This window comes from Phyllobates terribilis, unplaced genomic scaffold, assembly GCF_046119375.1.
Source record: "Phyllobates terribilis strain yellow unplaced genomic scaffold, ASM4611937v1 Scaffold_2__4_contigs__length_985480577, whole genome shotgun sequence".
NCBI lineage: Eukaryota > Metazoa > Chordata > Amphibia > Anura > Dendrobatidae > Phyllobates > Phyllobates terribilis.
This window is the reverse complement of record NW_027362762.1, coordinates 89,005,641-89,030,801: the sequence shown is the minus strand read 5'-3', so window position 1 is coordinate 89,030,801 and position 25,161 is coordinate 89,005,641. Positions and strand designations below refer to the sequence as shown.

General features: G+C 42.1%; 1 protein-coding gene across 2 annotated transcripts in view; it reads left to right on the top strand.

Moving 5' to 3' along the window:
- Nucleotides 1-25,161, top strand: part of CWF19L2 (CWF19 like cell cycle control factor 2) — a 156,441-nt gene that overhangs the window by 108,297 nt on the left and 22,983 nt on the right. The window contains exons 14-16 of one of the 2 annotated variants that reach the window (XM_073662189.1): nucleotides 14,525-14,641; nucleotides 17,867-18,022; nucleotides 22,097-22,177. In XM_073662189.1, coding sequence (XP_073518290.1) covers nucleotides 14,525-14,641; nucleotides 17,867-18,022; nucleotides 22,097-22,177 — 354 coding nt within the window. Of the gene's footprint in view, nucleotides 1-14,524; nucleotides 14,642-17,866; nucleotides 18,023-18,704; nucleotides 18,741-22,096; nucleotides 22,178-25,161 lie in introns of those variants that run through there. The other variant, XM_073662190.1, reaches the window with a different exon arrangement.

Genomic DNA, 25,161 nt, shown 5'->3' with positions numbered 1-25,161 from the left:
CACACAAATTTTTTTTTTAGGTAAAATTCGACTACCCATGACAAAATACGTATGCAAAACATTTGGCCCAGCAAACGTTGAAAACTAACACTAAAACAATGTCATCCAAAATTTTCTTCCTTATAGCTGACAACCATTTGCTTCCGGTTTACAAAAATCACCAGGAAAACGGCATCACAACAACTAGACAGAAGTAATCACACTTCTAAAAAAGATAATAAAAAAAAAAGCAAAATTTTGGTCTCCACTGTATGCATAAGCATAAAATGCACCATGTTTTACAACATCAGCAAAATCGATAAGGTTTCTGAAATCCCATACATAGGCTGCTTTTTTTTCCTTTTTTTTTTTAGCTCTTATTTGGGGTGATTTAAATTTTTTTCTCTGAATTCCAAGTACCGTATTTTTCGGACTATAAGACGCACCGGACCATAAGACGCACCTAGGTTTTAGAGGAGGGGAAAAAAAAAAAATTTAAGCAAAAAATGTGTTCATGATGCACTTTAAGGGGGAGGGGGTCTTCTGCTGACACTGGTATACGAGTAATGTCCCCCAATTCTGACAATATCCCCCATCCCGGTATATATGCCCCGCCCCCTTCCTTTTATACGTGGTCCCCATCCCCATCCTGGTATGCCTGGCATCCCTCCATCCCTATCCTGGTATGCATGGCACCCCTCATCCTTATCCTGGTATGCATGGCACCCCTCATCCCTATCCTGGTATGCATGGCACACCTCATCCCTATCCTGGTATGCATGGCACCCCTAATCCCTATCCTGGTATGCATGGCACCCCTAATCCCTATCCTTGTATGCATGGCACCCCTCATCCCCATCCTGGTATGCATGGCACAGCAATCCCCATCCTGGTATGCATGGCACAGCAATCCCCATCCTGGTATGCATGGCACAGCAATCCCCATCCTGATATGCATGGCACCCCTAATCCCTATCCTGGTATGCATGGCACCTCTAATCCCTATCCTGGTATGCATGGCACCCCTCATCCCTATCCTGGTATGCATGGCACCCCTCATCCCTATCCTGGTATGCATGGCACCCCTCATCCCTATCCTGGTATGCATGGCACCCCTAATCCCTATCCTGGTATGCATGGCACCCCTCATCCCTATCCTGGTATGCATGGCACAGCAATCCCCATCTTGGTATGCATGGCACAGCAATCCCCATCCTGATATGCATGACACCCCTAATCCCTATCCTGGTATGCATGGCACCCCTCATCCCTATGCTGGTATGCATGGCACCCCTCATCTTTATCCTGGTATGCATGGCACCCCTCATCCCTATCCTGGTATGCATGGCACCCCTCATCCCTATCCTGGTATGCATGGCACCTCTAATCCCTATCCTGGTATGCATGGCACCTCTAATCCCTATCCTGGTATGCATGGCACCCCTCATCCCTATCCTGGTATGCATGGCACCCCTCATCCCTATCCTGGTATGCATGGCACCCCTCATCCTTATCCTGGTATGCATGGCACCCCTCATCCCTATCCTGGTATGCATGGCACCCCTCATCCCTATCCTGGTATGCATGGCACCCCTCATCCCTGTCCTGGTATGCATGGCACAGCAATCGCCATCCTGGTATGCATGGCACCCCTCATCCCTATTCTGATATGCATGGTACCCCTCATCCCTATCCTGGTATGCATGGCACCCCTAATCCCTGTCCTGGTATGCATGGCACCCCTAATCCCTATTCTGGTATGCATGGCACCCCTAATCCTAATCCTGGTATGCATGGTCCCCTACACCCTCATCCACATCCTGGTATGTATGACCCCCTCATCTTTATCCTGTTATGTATGCCCCCCTCAGCGTTGTCCTGGTATGTATGGCCCCCTCATCTTTATCCTGGTATGTATGCCCCCCTCAGCGTTATCCTGGTATGTATGGCCCCCTCATCTTTATCCTGTTATGTATGCCCCCCTCAGCGTTACCCTGGTATGTATGGCCCCCTCATCCTTACCCTGGTATGTATGGCCCTCTCATCTTTACCCTGGTATGTATTGCCCCCTCATCTTTATCCTAGTATGCAGGGTCCCCTTAATCCCCATCATGCTGCACATGAAAAAAAAAATAAACACTCCTACTCACCTCTCTTCTCTCATCCAGCGCTGCGTCTGGTCTGCCCGCACTGATCTCTCCATGTGAGCCGTGCATGGCGTCACTGCCATGCGCGGCTCACAAGGAGAGATCAGCTGCCGGAAGTCACTGCTCCCCACGCCAGGACTGTGTGCGCGGGGAGCAGTGACTTCTTGCTCCTTCATAGCCGGCACACAGTGTAGCCGCAGCGCGGCTCCTGCTGCTGCTGCTGGGCTATCTCATGTGCCCGCTTATTAAAGGGCATGACTATTCACCCCTCCCCACACCCATTGGCATGGAGAGAGGTTGAATATTCTTGCCTTTTAACAGCGGGCAAAGGCGATTCCGGCAGCAGCAGGAGCCGCAGCGCGGCTACACTGTGTGCTGCTATTAAGGAGCATGAATATTCAGTGCTCCCCACGCCAATGGGCGTGGGGAGCAGTGAATATTAATTTTCTTTAGCAGCGGGGACAGTGTAGGCTGCAGCGGGCGGCTGCTGCCTCCTGTGCCCCGCTCCTCCCACACCCCACATATATATATACACCCCCCCCCTCCCAACATTTGGACTATGAGATGCAACCCCCATTTTCCTCCAAAATTTTGGAGGAAAAAGGTGCGTCTTATAGTCCGAAAAATACGGTATTTAATCGTCTTTTTTCTGACGTGTGATCAGATGGGATCTGGACGCAGGTGTTGTCGTGCCCTGAGGACCTCGCACGGCTGCGGTCCTGTCTTCACATAGTGAAATTATATTGCCAGGTTACGTCTGGTTAAATGTCACTTCTAGTTGATGCTGGTGCTGAAATCATATAGACGTCCATGTTATGTCACCGGTCACACGGCTGGCCGTACAATATGTGCTGTATTACAGCTGTCGCTTTGACAGGTGCGCTGGCACCATCAGAGATTTCCGTGACTTGTGCTACGGAGGCAGCGAGAGTCTCCACGTTCTATAGAAAGTGATTAATCCTGCGGATACTTTGCACATTGAAGCTGCGCTAATTGCTTTTTTGAATTATTTTTGCCAAATTTGTAATCTGAGCCTCCAATTGATTAAATTAAAATCAAGCTGTTTGCTCGTCATCATATTACCCGTTGCCAAAATAATGGGAAATTGTCTAGCGTGCTTCCAAAGATATAAGGAGAAAAATAAAATCGGAACTTTTTGCATTTGCAAAACTACAACTCCTAGCATGCCCTCTAGAAACGAGAGAGAATGGAGGAGATTTATCACAACTGGTGCAAAAGAAAATGGGGGTAGTTGTCTTTGGAAAATAGAAGGTTTGCTATGGACAACTGTTTCATTTTTCCACTGTTTAGATAAATTTTGCCCATTGTGAATTATGTGAAATCTATGTATGTGTTGACTAAAAACCTTATTAAAGGGAATCTATCTGCAGGTTTTTGGGTCAGAGACCCTGATTCCAGGGATGTATCACTTACTGGGCTGCTTGGTGCAGTTTTGATAGAATCCCTGTTTCCTCTGCTGTGGATCTAGCAGTGCTCAGAATTCTGAGCTGTGCATAACCACACCCACACCACTGATTGGCTGCTTCCTGTATACAGTGTGCTGGGGGCGGGGTTACACAGATTAGCCTGACTGGTCTGCATGTGAGACCTAGTCCTGCAGTGATAATCTCCTGCTGATAAAACCGCTGCTTCCTGTCCATCTATCACATCCTGATTATTTAAAACAAGTTTTTTTTTTTTCCATGTATTAAAAGTTAAACTGTACTTGTATCACATCTATGATCATTAGAGGAAAATCATCGGGAACATTTTCTCTGTGTCACTCATCCAATGTCAGTGTATTTCATAAAATGTTGTTGCTATCAATCCTTCTGAGATCAGTAGTTCAACAAGGGATCACCGCCAACAATATCACAAGTTTCCCTTGTGAACCTCTCATGTTGAAAATGCTGTCTGATCTGCAGGGAGAATTTTAGAGCAGGAGGAGATGATCAGGTTGATATATATTTTTGTGGGGAAAGTCTAAGTAAAACCTACATTTTATTCATTAAAATCCCTAATTTTTGTATGCATACATGTCCAGTGGGAGGTCATATTTAGTGATTGACAGCCTTCTCTGTACAGCTGCATGTAGAGGTAGCTGTCAATCACTGAGTAGGAGCGCCCGCTGAACTCGTATGAGTAGGAGCGCCCGCTGGACTCGTATGAGTAGGAGCGTCTGCTGGACTCGTATGAGTAGGAGCGTCTGCTGGACTCGTATGAGTAGGAGCGCCCGCTGGACTCGTATGAGTAGGAGCGCCCGCTGGACTCGTATGAGTAGGAGCGCCCGCTGGACTCGTATGAGTAGGAGCGCCCGCTGGACTCGTATGAGTAGGAGCGCCCGCTGGACTCGTATGAGTAGGAGCGCCTGTCCGCTGGACTCGTATGAGTAGGAGCGCCTGTCCGCTGGACTCGTATGAGTAGGAGCGCCTGTCCGCTGGACTCGTATGTGTCGGAGCGTCCGCTGGACTCGTATGAGTCGGAGCGTCCGCTGGACTCGTATGAGTCGGAGCGTCCGCTGGACTCGTATGAGTCGGAGCGTCCGCTGGACTCGTATGAGTCGGAGCGTCCGCTGGACTCAAGCACACAATCACCAGGGATATCAATTAAGAAAATAGAAGTTATTCTCAGACTCTTTTTTTTAACAAACCTTTATATCATTCGCCTCATCTTCTCTTCTATACCGGACTGTCCCCAGATCAGATTGCATGTACAAAGTGACGAGTCCTTTTAAAGAACAACTGGACAATAAAGGAGGGCTGCAGGACAATTTACTTCCGATTGGTATGTCGTTATGCTCATGATTTGCCCCCGGAAAAAGCCGACAGGCGAAACCAAGGGCTGGTTAGAATCTGTGAACCTTGTGAATATAATGAAACCCCAATTGGAAGCAAACTGTCCACTGGTGCTGCTCTATTGCCGTGTTGTTCTTTAATGGAAACGTATGACCATATTGTTGGCGTTGATCTCTTGAGGAACTAATGATCTAAGCAGGACTTACAACAACATCATTGGATGAAATCCACTGACACTGTAAGAGAGGGAAGATTGCAGATGATGTGGATTCTGCTCTGATGCAGATACGGTACAATTGCATTTTATCATTTTTTTCATTGGGAAGCATGTTAGACCACTTTGTTACACTTTTCTTGCTCCGATCTTGCTGGCGTCCTTGTGGTGAAAAGACTTCCTGTTAATTATTTATAGGGGTGTACATATATACTGCGCGCTATTGCAGTAGCATAGTGTACTTATGCAGATTGCGTAGAGAGGCAGCTTATTTACTATGGTATGGCTACTATAAGTGCTCAGTGGACTGAACGAACTGTCATGGATTCCAAAGTGGTCCTTTTCACCTTGCTACATCTATATGTGTTGTTATAGGCAGGATTATAATGAAAAATATCTCCTAAATATACACTATGCAAAAGTTTTTAAGGCAGATGTTCTAAAAAAAACTGCACATTACCTCCCCCCGAGCCTGTTTTCACCTTTGTGACCAGGCCAGATTTTACAATTCTGACCACTGTCACTTTACGAGGTAATAACTCTGTGACGCTTCAACGGATCGCACTTATTCTGAGAACGTTTTTTCGTGACATATTGTACTTCACGATAGTGGTAAAATTTGTTCAATATCACTTGTGTTTATTTGTAAAAAAAAAAAAAGAAAATTTGGCAAATTTTGCAATTTTCAAACATTTAATTTTTATGCCCTTCAATCAGAGAGTTATATCATACAAAATAGTTAATAAATAACATTTCCCACGTCTACTTTACATCAGCACAATTTTTGAAACAATTTTTTATTTAGGAAGTTGTAAGGTTTAAAAGTTGACCGTCGATTTCTCATTTTTCCAACAAAATTTACAAAACCTTTTTTTTTTTTTTTAACTTTGGGGGCTTATATGACAGAAAATACCCAAAAGTGACACCAGTCTAAAAACTGCATCCCTCAAGGTGCTCAAAACCACATTCAAGAAGTTTATTAACTCTTCAGGTGCTTCACAGGAATTAATGGAATTTGGAAGGAAAAAATAAACACAACTTTTATTCACAAAAATGTTACTTTAGACCCCAATTTTTTTTATTTTCGCAAGGATATAATTAAAAAATGGACCCCAAGATTTGTTGTGCAACTTCTCCTAAGCACGCCGATACCCCATATGTGATTGAAAACCACTGTTTGGGCGCACGGCAGGGCCCGGAAGAGAAGGAGCGCCATTTGACTTTTTGATTGTATAATTTGCTGGAATAATTAGCGGACTCCATGTCACATTTGAAGAGCCCTTGATGTGCCTAAATAGTGGAAACTCCCCACAAGTGACACGATTCTGGAAACTAGACCCCTCAGGGAACTAACTTATCTACATGTGTGGTGAGCACCTTGAACCCCCAGGTGCTTCACAGAAGTTTATAATGTTGAGCTGTGAAAATAAAAAAAAATCTAATTTTAAGCACAAAAATGTTTTTTAGCCCCAAATTTTGCATTTTCATAAGGGTAATAGGAAAAATTGCATTCTACAATTTGTTGTGCAATTTCTCCTGAGTACGCCGATACCCAATAAGTGGAGGAAAACTATGGTTTGGGCGCACAGCAGGGCTTGGAAGGGAAGGAGCGCCATTTCACTTTTTAAATGTAAAATTTACTGGAATAATTAGTGGATGCCATGTTGCATTTGACGAGCCCCTGATTTGCCTAAACAGTGGAAACCCCCCACAAGTGACACCATTCTGGAAACTAGACTCCCAGGGAACTGATCTAGATGTGTGTTGAGCACCTTGAACCCCCAGGTGCTTCACAGAAGTTTATAACGTAGAGCCGAGAAAATAAAAAATAATTTTTACCACAAACATTTTCTTTAAGCCATAATTTTTTTATTTTCACAAGGGTAACAGGAGAAAATGGACCCTAAAATTTTTTGTGCAATTTATCCTGAGCACGCAGATACCCCATATGTAGGGGAAACTACTGTTTGGGTGCACGGCAGGGCTCAGAGATGAAGGAGTGACATTTTGGAACACAGACTTTGTTGGAATGGTCTGTGGGTGTCATGTCGTGTTCGGAGAGCCCCTGATGTACCTAAACAGTGGAAAACCACCCCAGGTGACCCTATTTTGGAAACTACACCCCTTAAGGAATTTATCTAGATGTGTGGTGAGCACCTTGAACCCACAGATGCGTTACAGAATTTTACAATGTTGATCTGTGAAAATCAAAAAAAAATATTTTTCCCACAAAAATGTTGTTTTAGCCCGAAATTTTTTCACTTTCACGAAGATAGCAGGAGAAAATGGACCCCAAAATTTGTTGTTACCCTGGACTCTCTCTGGCTTCTGTTCAGAGGTATCCTTTTTTTCAGAGGTGCACAAAGCTGTGGCCAACAGTGCTTTTATGCACTCCTAAAATATGGATACTGCCAGATCATAGGCCAAACAGTGTCCACGCTGCTTCCATCTGCATTATAATAGGGAATTTTCCTCCGTGGGTTCCATCTGTATCACGTATTTAAGAGATTTACATGGAAACCTCGGTGGAAGCACTCGGCGTACAGCGCTGGATAAATGTGAGCCGAGCCATGCTACAATCTTTGGTAGGCAGAATGAAAAAATCAACAGCCGGTGAAGAATTAATTTTATTTATTTTTTACGCCGTTCCTCGTGCGGTATAAGTGATTAGACGACTTTATTTTTCGGGTTGGTCCTATTACAGCGATACCAGATTTATATTGGGTTTTTACGTTTGGCTGCTGTCAAACAATAAAAGACGCTTTTTTTTTTTTTGCAAAAACTAGTTTTTGCATCGCCATATTTTGAGAGCTATAATTTTTCCATATTTTGGCCGACAGTCTTTTGAGGACTTGTTTTTTGTGGGACGAGTTGACGTTTTATTTGGTACCATTTTCGGGCGCATGACATTTTTTGATCGCTTTCTGTTCTGATTTTTGGGAGGCAGAATGAACAAAAATACAGCAGTTCAGGAATTGTTTTTTTTTATTTTTTTAATGCCGTTCTGCGTGTGGTAAAATTGATAAGGCAGCTTTTATTCTTCACGTCAGTACGATTACAGCGATATCACATTTATATTGTTTGTTTTGGCGCTTTTATGCAATAAAAACTATTTTATAGAAAAAAATTATTATTTTTGCATCGCTTTATTTTGAGAGCTATAACTTTTTTATTTTTTCGCTGATGGAGCTGTATGGTGGCTTGTTTATTGTGGGATAAAATGATGTGTTCAGCGGTACCATTTTTATTTACATTTTGATCGCGTTTTATTCCACTTTGTGTTCGGCGGTATGATGATAAAGCCTTGTTTTTTATTTATTTGTTTTACGGTGTTCATTAAAGTGGTTAGCTAGTGGGACAATTTCATAGGTCGAGTCGCTCTGGATTTGGCGATACCAAATATGTGTAATTTTTTTGTTTATATTTTTTTTTCATAAAAATATTTATATATGGGTACAATATACAGGTGCAGCTCACTAAATTAGAATATTATCAAAAAGTTAATTTATTTCAGTTCTTCAATCCAAAAAGTGAAACTCATATATTATATAGAGTCATTACAGAGTGATCTATTTCAAGTGTTTATTTCTGTTAATGTTGATGATTATGGCTTACAGCCAATGAAAACACAAAAGTCATTATCTCAGTAAATTAGAATACTTTATAACAGCTTGAAAAATGTGTTTAAAATCTGAAATGTTGTCCTACTGAAATGTATGTTCAGTAAATGCCCTCAATACTTGGTCGGGGCTCCTTTTGCATCAATTACTGCATCAATGTGGCATGGAGGCGATCAGCCTGTGGCACTGCTGAGGTGTTATGGAAGCCCAGGTGGCTTTGAGCCTTCAGCTCGTCTGCATTGTTGGGTCTGGGGTCTCTCATCTTCCTCTTGACAATACTCCATAGATTCTCTATGGGGTTAAGGTCAGGTGAGTTTGCTGCCAATCAAGCACAGTGATACTGTTGTGTGTAAACCAGGTATTGGTACTTTTGGCAGTGTGGACAGGCGCCAAGTCCTGCTGGAGAATGACATTTCCATCTCCAAAAAGCAGAGGGAAGCATGAAGTGCTCTAAAATGTCCTGGTAGACGGCTGCGCTGACTTTGGTCTTGATAAAACACAGTGGACCTACACCAGCAGATGACATGGCTCCCAAACCATCACTGATTGTGGAAACTTCACACTAGACCTCAAGCAGCTTGGATTGTGGCCTCTCCACTCTTCCTCCAGACTCTGGGACCTTGATTTCCAAATGAAAATTGGAACTCTGGGACCTTGTGGAGTGTGTCAATGACTGCCTTCTGGACATCTGTCAAGTCAGCAGTCTTCCCCATGATTGTGGAGCCTACTGAAACAGACTAAGGGACCTTTTTAAATGCTTAGGAAGCCTTTGCAGGTGTTTTTTGTTAATTATTCTAATTTACTGAGATAATGACTTTTGTGTTTTCATTGGCTGTAAGCCATAATCACCAACATTAACAGAAATAAACACTTGAAAAAGATCACTCTGTTTGTAATGACTCTATATAATATGAGTTTCACTTTTTGTATTGAAGAACTGAAATAAATTAACTTTTTGATGATATTCTAATTTAGTGAGATGCACCTGTATATATTTATTTGTTGTATTTTTTGATTATTTTTTTTTAAATATTTTTACAGTTTTGGTTACCTTTTTTTTTTTTTTAACTTTTTTTACTTTGTGCCACAATGTGACTTTCACTTTTTGCAGGCTGATTGCTTGTATAGCATAGGAATGCCGGAGCATTCCTATGCTATACAAACTGTCAGCGCTGCACTGACAGACAAACCTGCTAGATCTTGCACTGAGCATGATCTAGCAGATTTGCTAGCTCTGGTGACCGGATGTCATCATGACGACATCGGGTCACCATAGCAATGATCGGGACCTCGCGATGACGTCACGGGGTTGCCGATCCAAGGGTAGATGGGGTTTTCTCCCTCTGCCTGCTCTGTAAATTTCTGCGATTGATTTCGATCACAGCATTTAGGGGGTTAAAGTGTCGGGTGTCAGCTGTCAGAATCAGCTGACACCTGGTGGCAATCGCACGCGCACAGGATCGCCATGACATATACATACTTCCAAGGTCGGTAAGATGTACTGTTCAAGCTCTTTCGAAGAAGCACCAAATACTGGTCAATATTGAGAACTTTAGCCGCTGTGGTAGGCCATGGTTAGTGCAGCAAATGAAAATCGACACATGCTGACTGCCCTTTTGGAAGATGTCCAGCAGTGTCATCAGCTCAGAAGTGGCTGCAATCAGTGCAATCCAGCTACACCCATCTTGTGGTCTTGTTGGTAGAATTGGAGCCAAAAAGTCATACTTTTGACAAATAAGACCAAGCAACTCAACTCTGCCTAAAGACATAGAAACTAGGGTGCAGAAAAATGGCAGCAGTTATCTAGACAGATGAGTCAAAATACTACTCATAGAGTGGCAGTTGGTGGTTGTAACTATGGAGGCCTAAGCTACTGCAATGCCCTGCACATGGGGAAAGTAACATAGTGAATCAGAAGAACTATACTACATTTCTAATTGGAGGTATTTGCTAATATTATTACACCTATTACATATTGGGATAGGATGTTGGATATGGGTATACCCCTTTAAGTCTGTCTGGGATTACATGAAGTCCTCCATATTCAGGAGCTATGTGTAACCCCACCCCCACCACTGATTGGTTGCTTTCTGCCTATACACTGTGTACTCAGAAAGTTGCCAATCAGGAGTGTGGGCGGGGTTGTTCAGAGCTCAGCATTCAGTGAACTGGTAGATCTGCAGCAGATAAAACAGAGATTTTATCAAAACAACAGTAAGCAGCCCAGTAAGTGACACATCACTGGAATTAGAGTCTCTGCTTCTACATTATGCTGCTCTCAGATGGGGTAACACAAACCTAGTAATTTCCTGTACAGAAAATGCAATAAAAAAAATTTACAATGATAAAATGTAAAAAGGATTAGAAAGGAATCTGTTTCACAATCGGTGATTAATCAGTTACACAGAAGATAGGTAGTATATTCTAATGAGATGCTTTATGGACAGAGGTTGCCTAATCTGGGGCAACTCCCTGAATACATTTCGGAAATGATTCCGCTATAATTAGATCAGATAATAAACCAGCCCGAGTGATGACTCTCTAAGAATAATTTCCATCAAAAGAAAACAGCCGTGCGGAGGAAGGGATAAGCTGATTACTGCAGGTTACTTTCAAGGTGGAGGAGACGAGAAGGGGTCAGATCAGTTAATTTAGAGTATGGAGACACCAGGATCAGCAAAGTGGTGTCAAGCAGAAGCGTATGATTAAATGTATCAGGAGTCAGAAAAGGATAATAAATGGGAAGTGAGCAGGAAAATGTCAGAGAATCTAATGAAAACCATGAGACCTTAGTCAGTGATTCCCTCACGTTAATTCATCCTATCTAGAACTATACTAAACTATAAGTTTTCCAAAAATCCATGTGGCTTCTTCTCGGTAAACATAAAATATGTCCATTAGTTGCTGCGAAATGCGTCGTATGCCAAACACTGAAATGAAAGGTTATTTACAAACCAGTAAAGGCAAAGGATGATGCTTCTTCTTTCCATCAGATTAGTTTGTAGCTCAGAGCCAAGGATTGAATCCGGTTAGCATGAAATTGCTGTACAATGAAATTCATCACTAGAAATACAACCAGCAACGAGCGTCGGGTACAGGCTATGGCGTCTGGAAGATGAAAACTGACACGGTGTTCAAGGGCCTTGTACATTATTCACTGTGTCTGCAACGGTGGTGACTCTGTGATAGATAGAATCACCCGCCTGGAAATAGTCCACTTTTATACAATGGAGGTGACAACCATATGCTGTATGTCAGGACCTGTCTAGTTTATTTGTTGGTTATCTGTGACATTAGACACTTTGGTGAAATCAATCTAAGGCTGTGTGCCCACGATGCGTTTTTTTTAAGCGTTTCCGCAGCGGCAAAAACGCTGCAGAAACGCTTAAAAAACGCATGGTAGAAGGCCTGCCATGTCCCCCAATGATAATCCGCATGTGCTGTGCACATGCTGCGGAAATTTCCGCTGCGGATTATCATTGCGGAAAAAAATGCAGCACTACCAATTATTTTGCGGAAGTGCTGCGTTTTCTCCGCCATTGACTTGCATTAGACCACATGGATTACGCATCAGTGCATAAGTATATGCGCATTCCATGCGTTCTAATGTGCGGATGGTATCCGGGTGTAGAGAAGAGGAGACTCTCCTCCGGACCTGGGTACCATTGAAAACTGTAAAAATGGTACGGGTCATGTGACGGGTCACGCACACTGACGTCGGCTTGGTCCTTCAGTCTACCGCTGCCGGCAGCCGGGACGGTGAAGCCAGCCAGCACGGGCCATTGGAAGTTAGGTATATATTTATTTTTTTAGTTTTTGACATTCTCTCGGTCACACTATATATGCAGGTTGCATGGATTTATATAGTGTGGCCAAGTTGTCAAGCACTTTCCAAGTGATGCTAAAATCGCCTGGAAAGCGCTTGTCAACCCGCATGCGGAAATGCATGTGAAGAACGCTTCACATCTGCATGTCCCTGGCAGGAAAACGCATGTACAATCCGCATGTACAATCCACACGTACAATCCGCATGTACAATCCGCATGTACAATCCGCATGCGTTTTTTCTGCCCGGGATATGCTGAAACGCTTAGGAAAAAATCCAGAGCATTTCTGCATCGTGGGCACATAGCCTAACAAATCTTTGGGCTAAAAATATACTAACATGTCCGAATTGAATAGGAAATCATTAAACAATCAAGTGCATCAGTTGTTAAATTTTCTTTAAAAGTTGAGTTTGGTCCAAATTCGATAGCAATTAGAGCTCAGTTTTCCTACCTCGGGGATCCAGATCTCTCATTTCCCTTCATATAACCATAGACTTAAACTAGCAGACAAGTTTTCAATGGAGTTCAATCGGAGATGTTTAGTTACGATCTCTATGAATTTTAAGCAAAGACCCTGGCCAGTTACTGGTAGCAGGAATGCCGATGACAGGTTTTTTGGTCAGGAACGCATAGCCTTGGGTGAAACTGTGCCGGTCTTGAAGGTGTTGGAAGCAGCATGTCAGAAATGCAGTACTGAAGACCATTATTGTGTTTTGGCGCAGTCTAACCTGAGATGCAGAGTCATTCTTCACTCATAAGAATTCACGTCCCAGTTGCCCTGGAAAGTTTTTCTATTTCATGGCACAGTAAAGGGTAACTAAACTAATAAATACCCTTTGTAGACCCACTTGCTATTTACATGCGAGTTACAACTTAACTTTTATTATGTAGATAGAAAAGAATGGATGGGCACTACTAAATGTGGCAATATAGGCGGTTAATGTAGGTGTAACGTCAACTTTTTGGATTCCAAGCCAACTATATTTTGGCTATCGATTTGCTGCTCAACAGGTCAAAGGCTAATCCAAAATAATAGTCAGAAAAAATTGACCATGCTAAGGTATGTGGAGTGGCACAGTTTTTTCTTACCTTTTATAATACTACTGAAAATAAATAAAATAAAATATGTTCCCCTGAGGAAGCATTTCAATGTGGTGAAACATGTTGTGTGATTGTTTTAAATATATAAGTCTTATGCTTCAATTAAATATGTGTACACGGAGGGTCGTACTGCATTTATTCTTAAAGTAACTATACAAAATAATTAGAATAGTGCTTCACTCAATAATTAAGAAGTATAGGTAATGAATAATTCATTTCTGAGTGAGTTTATGCTTTAACTGTTGGATCTAGATATAACTACATATCAGACTATTCTCACGAGAAATAACCTACAAATATAATAACTGGGTTGCGTGCCCGTTATTTTTTGTGTCCTCTTCTTGTTGTGTAGTTTTTTTTTTTAGTTTGTTACATTTTAACCTTAACATGTAAATTGGAGGTTGGCATATAAAGAGTATTTATTAATTCAGTGGCCACTGAATAAAAAAAAGATTAAATATTGAAGTGCCCCCCACTCTACTTGGGTCTTCAGATACGCTAACTGGTCCCAGGATAGTCTCCAAGGTCCTAAAACCAATAGTGGGCTAGACAGAAGTCTGAATCGATACGAGTCGTGATCCTGCGGGTGAACCGTGGTGTTGATCGCAATGGGACATCATGATTTTGGGCAGGACTACACAATTCTTTCTTCGCTGGACCAGTGCTGTGGTGGTTCATATTGACTCATATTCGCCGCCAACTAATAGATTCTTCAAGACCCGTGAAGTCCTACATTAAATGTTTATTGAATACCGCAGCACATTTTGGACCTAAAAACGGCATATCATCTGAATGTGGACCCATTTGACCTTCTTATTTTTTTTATGATTATTTCTTATAGGTATATTTGTGTCTTCCCAACCACCTTTCGCTCACAGAGGGACATTGTCTGATCGTTCCTTTACAACACTACACAGCAGTGACTCTTCTGGATGAAGACATATGGAATGAAATTCAGGTGATGAAGTCTTGATTTTCATAGTTTTAATTGACAAAGTTGAAAAAAAAAAATACACAAGTCTATAAAGTATCTATGTTCCTGGCATGTTGATCCAGAGGAAACCAAAAACCCCAAAAGGCTGATGATGATTGCCCCACTTTAAGGGAAAAACTCCTTTCCGACTCCAGGTACGGCAATCGGTCTAGTTCCCTGGATCAACGTCCCATCACAATATCTAGTACTCGTAACCTCGGGGTAAAAAGATCGTTATACAGAACTCTGTACTGTCCCTTCATATACGTATTTGTACAATGTAATAAGATCGCCCATAAACCTTTGTTTTTCCATATAAATACATTTTACCATATAATTTATTGAAAAATAGGCAAAAAAAAATCCTAGTGCAATGAAATGGTGAAGAAAAAAAAACATTCTGCCATTGAAGTTTATTTTTATGGCGTTCAATATGTTGTAAAAATGACTTGATGATGTGATTCTTCAGGTTAGTTTTTTTTTCTTCTTTTTTTTTTTTTTTGCGTGCGTACGATTTTGGGGTAAATGCAATTTTTTGATTGCTTTTTAATAGATTTTTTGGGACCGTGCAGCAACTGAAAAAACAACTTTGTTTCCAATTTTTGTTCTTTTCACTGTTTAACGTTTAGTTTAATTAATTTTGATGTTTTAATCGCTTGGACTTTTACTGTCATGATGCCAGATATGTGTAATTTTTTTTTTAACATTTCTATTTTTCATTTTAAATGAGAAAGGGGTGATGTATGGCTAGATGTATTATAAAAAAAAAATATATAAAACATATATTTTTTATTCTTCTTGGAGACTTGATCTTGTGATCATATGAATACACAAATAAAGTTTAGTAGAAATGACGTCCTGCTGCGAAGCTTCATAGAAAGACCTTACGTTTATCTACATTAAACTTTAATAGATATTTCTCGGCCCCAGTCTCCAGGTTACACAAATCCCTCAAGTAATAAATATCTCCTTATTAAGGAGATGATTAGCATAACACAATTGAGTAGCATAATGCAAATTATGACTTGATAAATCAGTTCTAATTGTAAGTAATTTCAGTCAGTGTGGACATTCTCCTTCCTAGAGTCTAATTTCCCCTTCAACCAAGGAGGTATTCGCAAAGATTCTTCTCTAGGGGCGTGTAGTTTATCTCCTCTATGATATTGTCCGATCATAAGCAAGAGGTGTCATGCAGGATAAAAAAAGAACATGCCCCCAGAGAAGGTGAGATTCAGCTTTTTATGTGTAAGGAGTTTAATGACACTCAGCTCTGCTCTCACGGCATTGTCATTGTGGGGTAGTGAGAGTAGAGCAGAGTTGACTGTGCTGTGAGAGAGCTGTAAAAGGTGTTTGAAATGACACATAGCCAGGCTTTCCTCAGTGATCTCACTGCTGGCGCCTACTGCGATTACAGGCGGGGAAGGGAAGTAGAGCAGAGCAGTGCAGCTCTCCTCCCAGAACTCTGTCAACTCTGCTCTACTCCCCCTTCACCCATACTAACAGTGCTATGAGAGCAGAGCTGAGAGTCATTAAAGATCTCACACACAGAACTCCTGACTCTCTCCTTTTTACCCTGAATGACGCCTCCTGCTTATGTTTGGACAAAATCATGCAGGGGAAATTTAAAAATGAACTTTACAAACTAATATCTCTGCATTGAAGATGAGAAATAATAATAAAAAAAATAAGTTTTACTCAGCTCTCCGGCCACTATTCCACAATGTGGCTAGTTTAACATGATCAAACTGGTGAAAGGTGCTCTTTAACTGGTGAGCAGGGCATAGCCGATACTGACAGGACATGGCCTGCATGAGATACTAGAAGCCCCGTATGTCCAAAACCACTCTGTGAAATGAAAGCAGTTCTGTCCGCCCTGACAAGGACATCCCTTCTGTATAGATTCATATACAGAATATGTCATCTGGGATATTTTTGGAATATGTTAAATGTTATTTTTCTGCAGCCGGAATGTGCGTGATTTAGCAGCTTTATCTCTGGCCTGCTCTGTATATGCCATATCTATTTATTTTATATTTAGATTATTGTGATGGTACAGTGTATACAAATGACATATACGCCAATTTCTTACAAAGTGGAGGTCCGGGCAGTTTTAAGGGGTGGCAAAACTGAAATGTGCCCATGACCCCTGTTCCCTAGGTGCCCTATAACCCTGAGAGCAGCAAAGTAACGTTTTACTTCACTGTTAATTCCAGTATTCAAGTGAAAAACTCGTAGAGAGCCCATCGTCATAGGAGTTAAAGGACCAGGCATATTGGATTTCAGCATGCCCAATCCTTTGTTCTCAATGGATACAAGCTGCCACCAGAGATGTCTGATAGCGGCTTATTCCCCTCCCGCTAGTGAGAATACATGCATGCTTGGCAGAAAAGAGTGCGGATGAATAGCTGTCGGCATTAAATTGGGGTATTATCTTGAACAATGAATGGCTGTTATATTTGAGCACTGGATGGCAGTATTGTGTGGTAAATATATGTCAATATTATGCATGCACTATTTGGTAATATTATTTATATTTATGAATACAACAGATCCTGTTGGAAGCAGAGAATCAAATACAACTGTTTTTTTTTTTGTCACTCTTTGTTCATTAACTGATCCTTAGTTATCCTTCGTTTTTCTACTTCTTCCCATAGCAATCTCTAGGTCTTTCCATATATATCCTTCACTAGTGATCCATAACTCTTACCTTTTAAAGGGAATCTGTCACCAGGTTTTTGCTCCCCCCCCCCTTTCGTCTGAGCGCAGCATGATTCAGGCACAGAGACCCTGTTTCCAGCAGTCTGTCACTTACTAGGCTGTGTTGCCGTTTCAATAAAATCAGTGTTTTATCAGCAGGAGATTATCATTGGAGCACTAGGTGTTTTCTGCCTTCTAGTCAACTGCTCTTCGTAACCCCGCTCTCATCACTGATTGGCTGCTTTTTTGTCAATATACAGTATACACAGAAAGCTGCAGAGCAGTATACAGAGCTCAGTTGAGAAAACTGTGATTATATCAAAATGACAGTATGCAGCCCAGCAAGTGATACATCGCTGGAATCAGGGTCTCAGCCTCTACATCATTCTGCTCTCACATTACATAGCAAAAACTTGCAGGCAAATTCCCTTTAACCCCTTGCTTTTTTTTTTTTTATTTAGTCTTTCTCCAGTAGACGGCTCCACTTATGTTTATTTAACTTTTACATTCTAGATGTTCCGTAAAACATTAGTCAAGCTGTTTGCCGATAAAGGACTGGACTGCGTCTTCCTTGAAACAAACATAAACTTAAAAAAACGCTTTCATCTGGTCTATGAATGTATCCCGCTGCCGAAGGAAGTGGGAGATATGGCACAGATTTATTTCAAGGTGGGTAAACGTCAAAGATTTTATTGGTGAAGGGAACCCGGTGCTAGAGAGACTCCCGCTAACATGTGGGAACTATGGTGAGGCCTCCTGGCAGATGTGACTTAAGAAGTAATGCAGATCGGGCAAGACGTGTGCATGTTTTATAGCACCAGCTGTGTTTCTTTTTAAGGAGATGTTTAGAATACTTTATAACAACAGCTTGAAAAATTATTTTAAAATCCGAAATGTTGTCCTACTGAAATGTATGTTCAGTAAATGCCCTCAATACTTGGTCGGGGCTCCTTTTGCATCAATTACTGCATCAATGCGGCATGGCATGGAGGCGATCAGCCTGTGGCACTGCTGAGGTGTTATGGACGCCCAGGTTGCTTTGATAGCAGCCTTCAGCTCCTCTGCATTGTTGGGTCTGGTGTCTCTCATCTTCCTCTTGACAATACCCCATAGATTCTCTATAATAGATTCTCTATGGGGTTAAGGTCAGGCGAGTTTGCTGCCAATCAAGCACAGTGATACTGTTGTTTGTAAACCAGGTATTGGTACTTTTGGCAGTGTGGACAGGGGCCAAGTTCTGCTGGAGAATGAAATTTCCATCTCCAAAAAGCTTGTCGGCAGAGGGAAGCATGAAGTGCTCTAAAATTTCCTGGTAGACGGCAGTGCTGACTTTGGTCTTGATAATACACAGTGGACCTACACCAGCAGATGACATGGCTCCATAAACCATCACTGATTGTGGAAACTTCACACTAGACCTCCAGCAGCTTGGATTGTGGCCTCTCCACTCTTCCTCCAGACTCTGGGACCTTGATTTCCAAATGAAATGCAAAATTTACTTTCATCTGAAAACAACACCTTGGACCACTGAGAACAGTCCAGGTCTTTTTCTCCTTGGCCCAGGTAAGACGCTTCTGGCGTTATCTATTGGTCATGAGTGGCTTGACACAAAGAATGTGACACTGAAATAAATTAACTTTTTGATATTCTAATTTTGTGAGAAGCCCCTGTACTTGTGTCATAGCTTCTATTCTTATCTAACACAGATCTCATCGTCATAATATAGACAGATCAGGCTTCAGGGCCTTTTTTTTTGTTTTGTTAAACGTACTCTATTCTGCTAGCCAAGAGCAATGTAAGCTGACCACACAACCATGGTTCCTGTGTGAACAAGGCCTCCTTTGCATTCTGCCATTTCCATATTCTTTTCACAAGTTTTTGTATTATTTTTCTACAGTTTTATAGAAATACATCTGAAAAAAAACAAAAAACAATAATTGAAAGTTTTCTGTTCCATATCAGAATAATGAAATTTCCTGTCTCCAACATAAAAAGTTCATCTTTTCTGCATACGAAACCCTGAAGTAATAGAGTAAAGATCACATCTTCTCATTCGGAGAACAGCTCGGCGTATGGAGGGATTTCCTGCACACCTAGTAGAAACTCATTATCCCAGATTTATAGCAGGTTATTGCAGACATAAATCACACCTCCATGTGCTCAGCCGCAGAGGTGAAGTACATCGCAAATGGAACTCGGAAGAAGCAATTGTCACCCAGTGTCCGGAAACACATACACTGCAATGACACCGAGCCCCGGGGAGATTTCATTAGGCAAAAACCAGCCGACATAACATTTACTCCTGACACTTGCTGGCCTTCCTGCCTGCTCCTTTATTACCTCGCTTGTTATTTCATAGACTTCAGGTGAGATGATGGCATATGTTCTCATGGCTGATGACATGAGCAGTACCGGCCATTTAAAGTACCGTTTCTGTCATCACGTGGTGATACTTAGATCTTGTCTTTGCAATACAAAAAGTACGACGTGTAAAAATTATAAAAACAAAATGTCTAGGATATATTTTTGCATTGTTATCTCCTATGTTGCCCCATTTCCAGCCTCTGCAATGTGGGTAGAGTTTAGTTTCAATGTGACTTTTGCGCCTGTGGGATTCTGGATTTTCCTCACCAATTTGTGCATGGAAAATCCACAAGTGGATGACCTCATATAAAACCTCATCCACATGTTCCTTTCTGATGCAGAATGTTTTTCAAACCAATTCTGCAAGTGCGTACAATTGTATGAAATTAGAAAAGAAAATCTGTATACTCCCCTTACCAATCTGAATCTCTTGGCTGAATGCTTCCCCCGATCCACAGTCGGTCTCTAGTTAATGGTCTCCAGCTATATTGTGTTTTTCAGTTAGATTAGAAACGAGTCTGCGGCACTTACCCAGGTACGATCAGTCGTCTTTGATTTCATTTACGGTGCACAACAGTCTAAATTCAACGAAATGACAATACGAATCCTTGACAAAGCATCTGTAGAAGCGAAACTTATATAGGTCGGTGTGCTGTGTGTCCTCCCATTTAATTTACACTGTTGTGCTCCGTTAATCAAATCGAAGAAGATTTATGATACCTAGGTGAGTGCCGCATACTTATTTATATGTTATTGAAGCTTTAGCATATGCTGTTCTTTCATATCCAGAGAGTACTACCATGTTCTATATGAATTGAATAGTTGATGAGAATGGCTGACTACAGATAGTAGTGTCAGTTGAATATCTCTTGCTTTGGATTGTTGTATATTGTGTTGATGACACGTCATTGCTGGAACCAGAACACTAGAGACCGGGCCGGGCACTGGGAAGCATCACCATGGTGGAGACCAAAGAGTGGTTAGGTGAGTATACATTCTTTTTATTTATTTATTTTTTGTATACTTTGTTGATTAGTTTTTGTGTTTTTTTTTAATCGGCAGCAGATAAACTGCAGCAAAATCTGTGCTATTTGCCACTTTGGATTCCTGGTCAGATTTGCTGTGGAATTTCTGCAGCTTTCTAATCTGTGTATGCGCGGGCCTTGCAGTCTAGAGTAGTGTGCGGCAGGCATTATCCTTGGCAATCATTATGATAGTCCCAACCTTATAGAATCATGGTTGAAAGTGTTGGCACCATTGAAATTGTTGCAGAAAATGAAGCACCATATTTCTCCCAGAAAATTATTGCAATTCCACATGTTTTGTTATACACATGTTTATTTCCTTTGTGTGTATTGGAACAACACAAAAAACAGAAAAAAAGGCAAATTGGACATAATTTAACACAAAATCCCAAAAATGGGCCAGACAAAATTGTTGGCACCCTCAACTTAATATTTGGTTGAACACCCTTTGCAATAAATAACTGCAATCAATCGTTTCAACAAGCTTCTTACACCTCTCAACTGGAATCTTGGACTCTTCTTTTGCAAATCGTTCCAGGTCTCTCATATGTGAAGGCGCCTTCTCCCAACAGCAATTTAAGATCTCTCCACAGGTGTTCAATGGGATTTAGATCCGGACTCATTGCTGCCACTGCAGAACTCTCCAGCACTTTGTTTCCATCCATTTCTGGGAGCTTCTTGAAGTATGTTTGGTGTCATTGTCCTGCTGGAAGACCCATAACCTAGGATGCAAACGCAGCTTTCTGACACTGGGCACTACATTGCTACCCAAAATCTTTTAGCAATCTTCAGATTTCATGATGCTTGCACACAGTCAAGGCACCCAGTGTCAGAGGCAGTAAAGCAACCCCAAAACATATTTGAACCTCCACCATATTTGACTGTAGGTGCTATGTTCTTTTCTTTTTAGGCCTCATTCCGTTTTAGGTAAACACTAAAGAGTAGAATGATGTGCTTTACCAAAAAGCTCTATCTTGGTCTCATCTGTCCACAAGACACTTTCCCAGAAGGATTTTGGCAAACAGCAGTCATCTAGTTTTTTTGCCTGTGTATAGTCCTAGGAGTCAACCGCATAGTAATCCGATATTGAAGAGCCTACACTAATGATAAGCCATCAATATCACCGTTTTTAAATGATATTTTATTTTAGTTCTAACCTTTTAGAAGTTTTTTTTCTTTGTTTGTTTCATCTTCCTTACCCTCAGGGGAACATTGAAAGCAGGGGATCACAAAGCTTTTATGATGTGCAGTTAAAGGTCACTTTGTGATGGCTTTTAATTTATTTTTGTTGTTGTTGTTTTCTTTTACTTTAAGTCTACACTTTAACAACTCAAGATTTCTGTTTTTGACACAGAAAGCAATTCTGGAATCTGACGAGGAATGGTCCATGAATAAGAAGCTAATAGACCTGTCAACAAAGGACGTTCGGCGATCTGTAAGTAGCCTGCTGGTCTTATTAATCTCCCATCAGTCAGCAATGGCCGCCATGGCCCTATGTGCAGGGTTCATGGGGTCGCGCTATCATCATCTGAGGCCGGGGGACATATGGAGGGTGCTGGTGCTACACTGGACCAACGAGATACAATATTCACAACTGGTTTCTAGAGTTGATCTGGTTATGGGATGCACAGTTGGAGCAGAAGTAGACACCTACCTCCTAAAGAAGTCCTATACGGTCCAGTTGGTGACTTTGGGGGCCTCATATCAAGAGTTGGGCTCTACTCTACAAAAATCACATCCAGGAAACCATAATATATGAACATATGATTATTAGGGTCCCCAGTCATCTAATCTTTTCTTGTTCTCCCTTTCAGCTCTTTGCTGCCTCCATATTCCCAATTAATATCCACAAATATCAGCACTGGGTTGAGCTAGGCCTGTAGGATGCCATAGTAGCTTTTGTGCCAAATACCCTTCTTAGTCAGACCTAAGCAGGTTGATCTTCTAAGCTTGGCTCAGACCTGCTGGGAATAGGCTGCTAGAGGCGACGCCTTTCAGTTTTTAGCACAAGTGAGCTGGTACCTCTTGCCTCGTTGTCATTACCCATCTTCATCTTGAAAATCACAGACGTTCCATGTGACTCAGTTTGAGAAGAATTACGATGCACCATCATTGTGTTGTCTAAGGTTACGATGTAGTGAATTTCTGAGGATAACCTTGCTGAAAGGGATAATCCGACTCTTACACATTGGAGGTGTACGAGGCCGGTGATGAAAAGTCTGCCGATATCTATGCATAAATACAAGTCGGCAGATATATGTGCCATCACCGGCCTAGCGAATTAGTAGGATAGTCACTGGCACATGCTATCTGGAGCCGTGGTGTCACCAACCCTGTGGACAACAAGTGCAGATTCAACCTACAATCCGAAGACCACTGCTCTAAGCTGAGCACCATTACGGTTGCGCGGACTCCCTGGGCTCTCGTTCGAATGATCAGACTTCTGAATCGCTCTGCCCGATCATAGAGACCTCTGCAGCCGTACAGTGATGGCGGCACGTTCCTTTCTATCCCCTCTTCATGCATCCCTAAGTGCAAGAGGGGTGCGCGAAGCTGAAACATTAACGCTTTGTCTCCTGTTTCCGCCAGAACAAATCCAGATCTGTAGCATTAACCTTTCACTAGGGATCCTAAAATTAACCCTTTCGGTACCTTCGTCCAATGAGGATACTGACAATAACGGAGCTAGAAAATTAGAGATACTGATCTTAATTGCTTCATGGCACTCAACCCACATGCTGTCAATCCATTTGCCCGGTTGCTGCGTGGCCCGGTGTACAGATAATTATTAGGGCGCCGCACGCTAACATCTGTTCCATGCTGTTCTGGATTGCCCAACTTCGAGGTCCCGTGGCCCAGGTTGCTCACTAACCACAAATGCTGAGCAGGAACATTGTCCCGGGATCTGCTGTCAGGGCGGAGGATCTTGCACGTGATGGCAGATGACTGCATAAAGTGACCTTACCGTGTGACGTCCCGCGGGGACAGCTTTTCCTTGTTTCTCTGGTGTTTCATCATGTGAATGCCATCAGGTCAGGGAATAGATCTGCTACTTGTGCGCCTCGCACTGTAATTTATGCACAGCCTTAATAAATATGCACGGTACACTCTCACTTTTATCACATTAATTATGCCGGGAGCGAAAATCATTTCAGTGAATTTTCTTCCATCCCAAGAGTGAATGGAAAAACTTCCCCTACATTAACTGGATGTCTCCAAGTGTATGAGCTCCTAATATTCTGCATCTGTCATATCTGTGCGCAAAAGTCTCTCCATTACATACTTACTGTTTTCATGTACTGTATCCTATGTCTGTCGCATATCCTTCTACCTCTATTTTATGTATCCTCGATCTATTTACTCTATTCCATATCTGTTTTGACTAAAGTATGTGCCCCCTCCACATTTACGTATAGGAACCCTTATGACCTCCCACTTCACCTCCATAGACATTAATATGGAGTTGGTCACCTCTTTGCAGATATAAAAGCTTCCACTCTTCTGGGAAGACTTTCTACAAGATTTTGGAGGGGGTCTATGGAAATGTTGCCCCTTTATTCAGAAGAGCTTTTGTGAGGTCAGACCCTGATGTTGGAGGAGCGGCCGGGCTCACAGTCTCTATTCTAGATCATCCCAAAAGTTATAGGATGGGGTTGAGATGATGTTCTATTCCCCCAACCATGATTTTATGGACCTTGTGCTCTGGTCACCGTCACGGGAAACAGCAAAGGGCCTTCCCCAAACTATTCTACAAGGTTGGAAGGTGCAATTGTCAAAAATATCTGGTTGTGCTAAAGTATTAAGATTTCCCTGTATTGTAACTAATGGTCGAGCCCTGAAAAAGTAGCAGTCAGGCAGGTGGTAACGTTCTCCTGGCATTCACCAAATCCAGACTCATCCATTAGATGCCAGGTAGAGATGTGTGGTCCGTCGCTCCACAGAACACATTCTCACTGCTCCAGAGTCCAGTGGTGGCGGTTTTACACCACTCCATCCAGCACTCTGATTGTGCTTGGTGATGTAAGGCTTCTTGCAGCTGCTCGGACATGAAGCTCCTGGTGGGGGCGCAGTGTTTTATGTTGATATTAATACCATAGGAGTTATGGCGTTAGCAAAGCGGTGGTGACTTTTCTGCCCTCTGCTCCTCAGCACTCGGTGACCCTAATCTGTAGATGGTGGAGGAAGAAATGTCATGTCCCAACTTGTTTCACCGGTGGCTCCTATTACAGGACCGTGCTGGTATCAGTGAACTCTTTACCATCAGCCATTCATTCAGTAAATGCGGACGGCATGGTGGGGACGCAGGTGTTAAACACCGGGGGCACTGGGACTGAATGCAGAACGGCAATCATTGATTTTGATGTTTGTCCCAATACTTTGCCATATAGTGTGTCTGTATAGAATAAATAATAATATTTG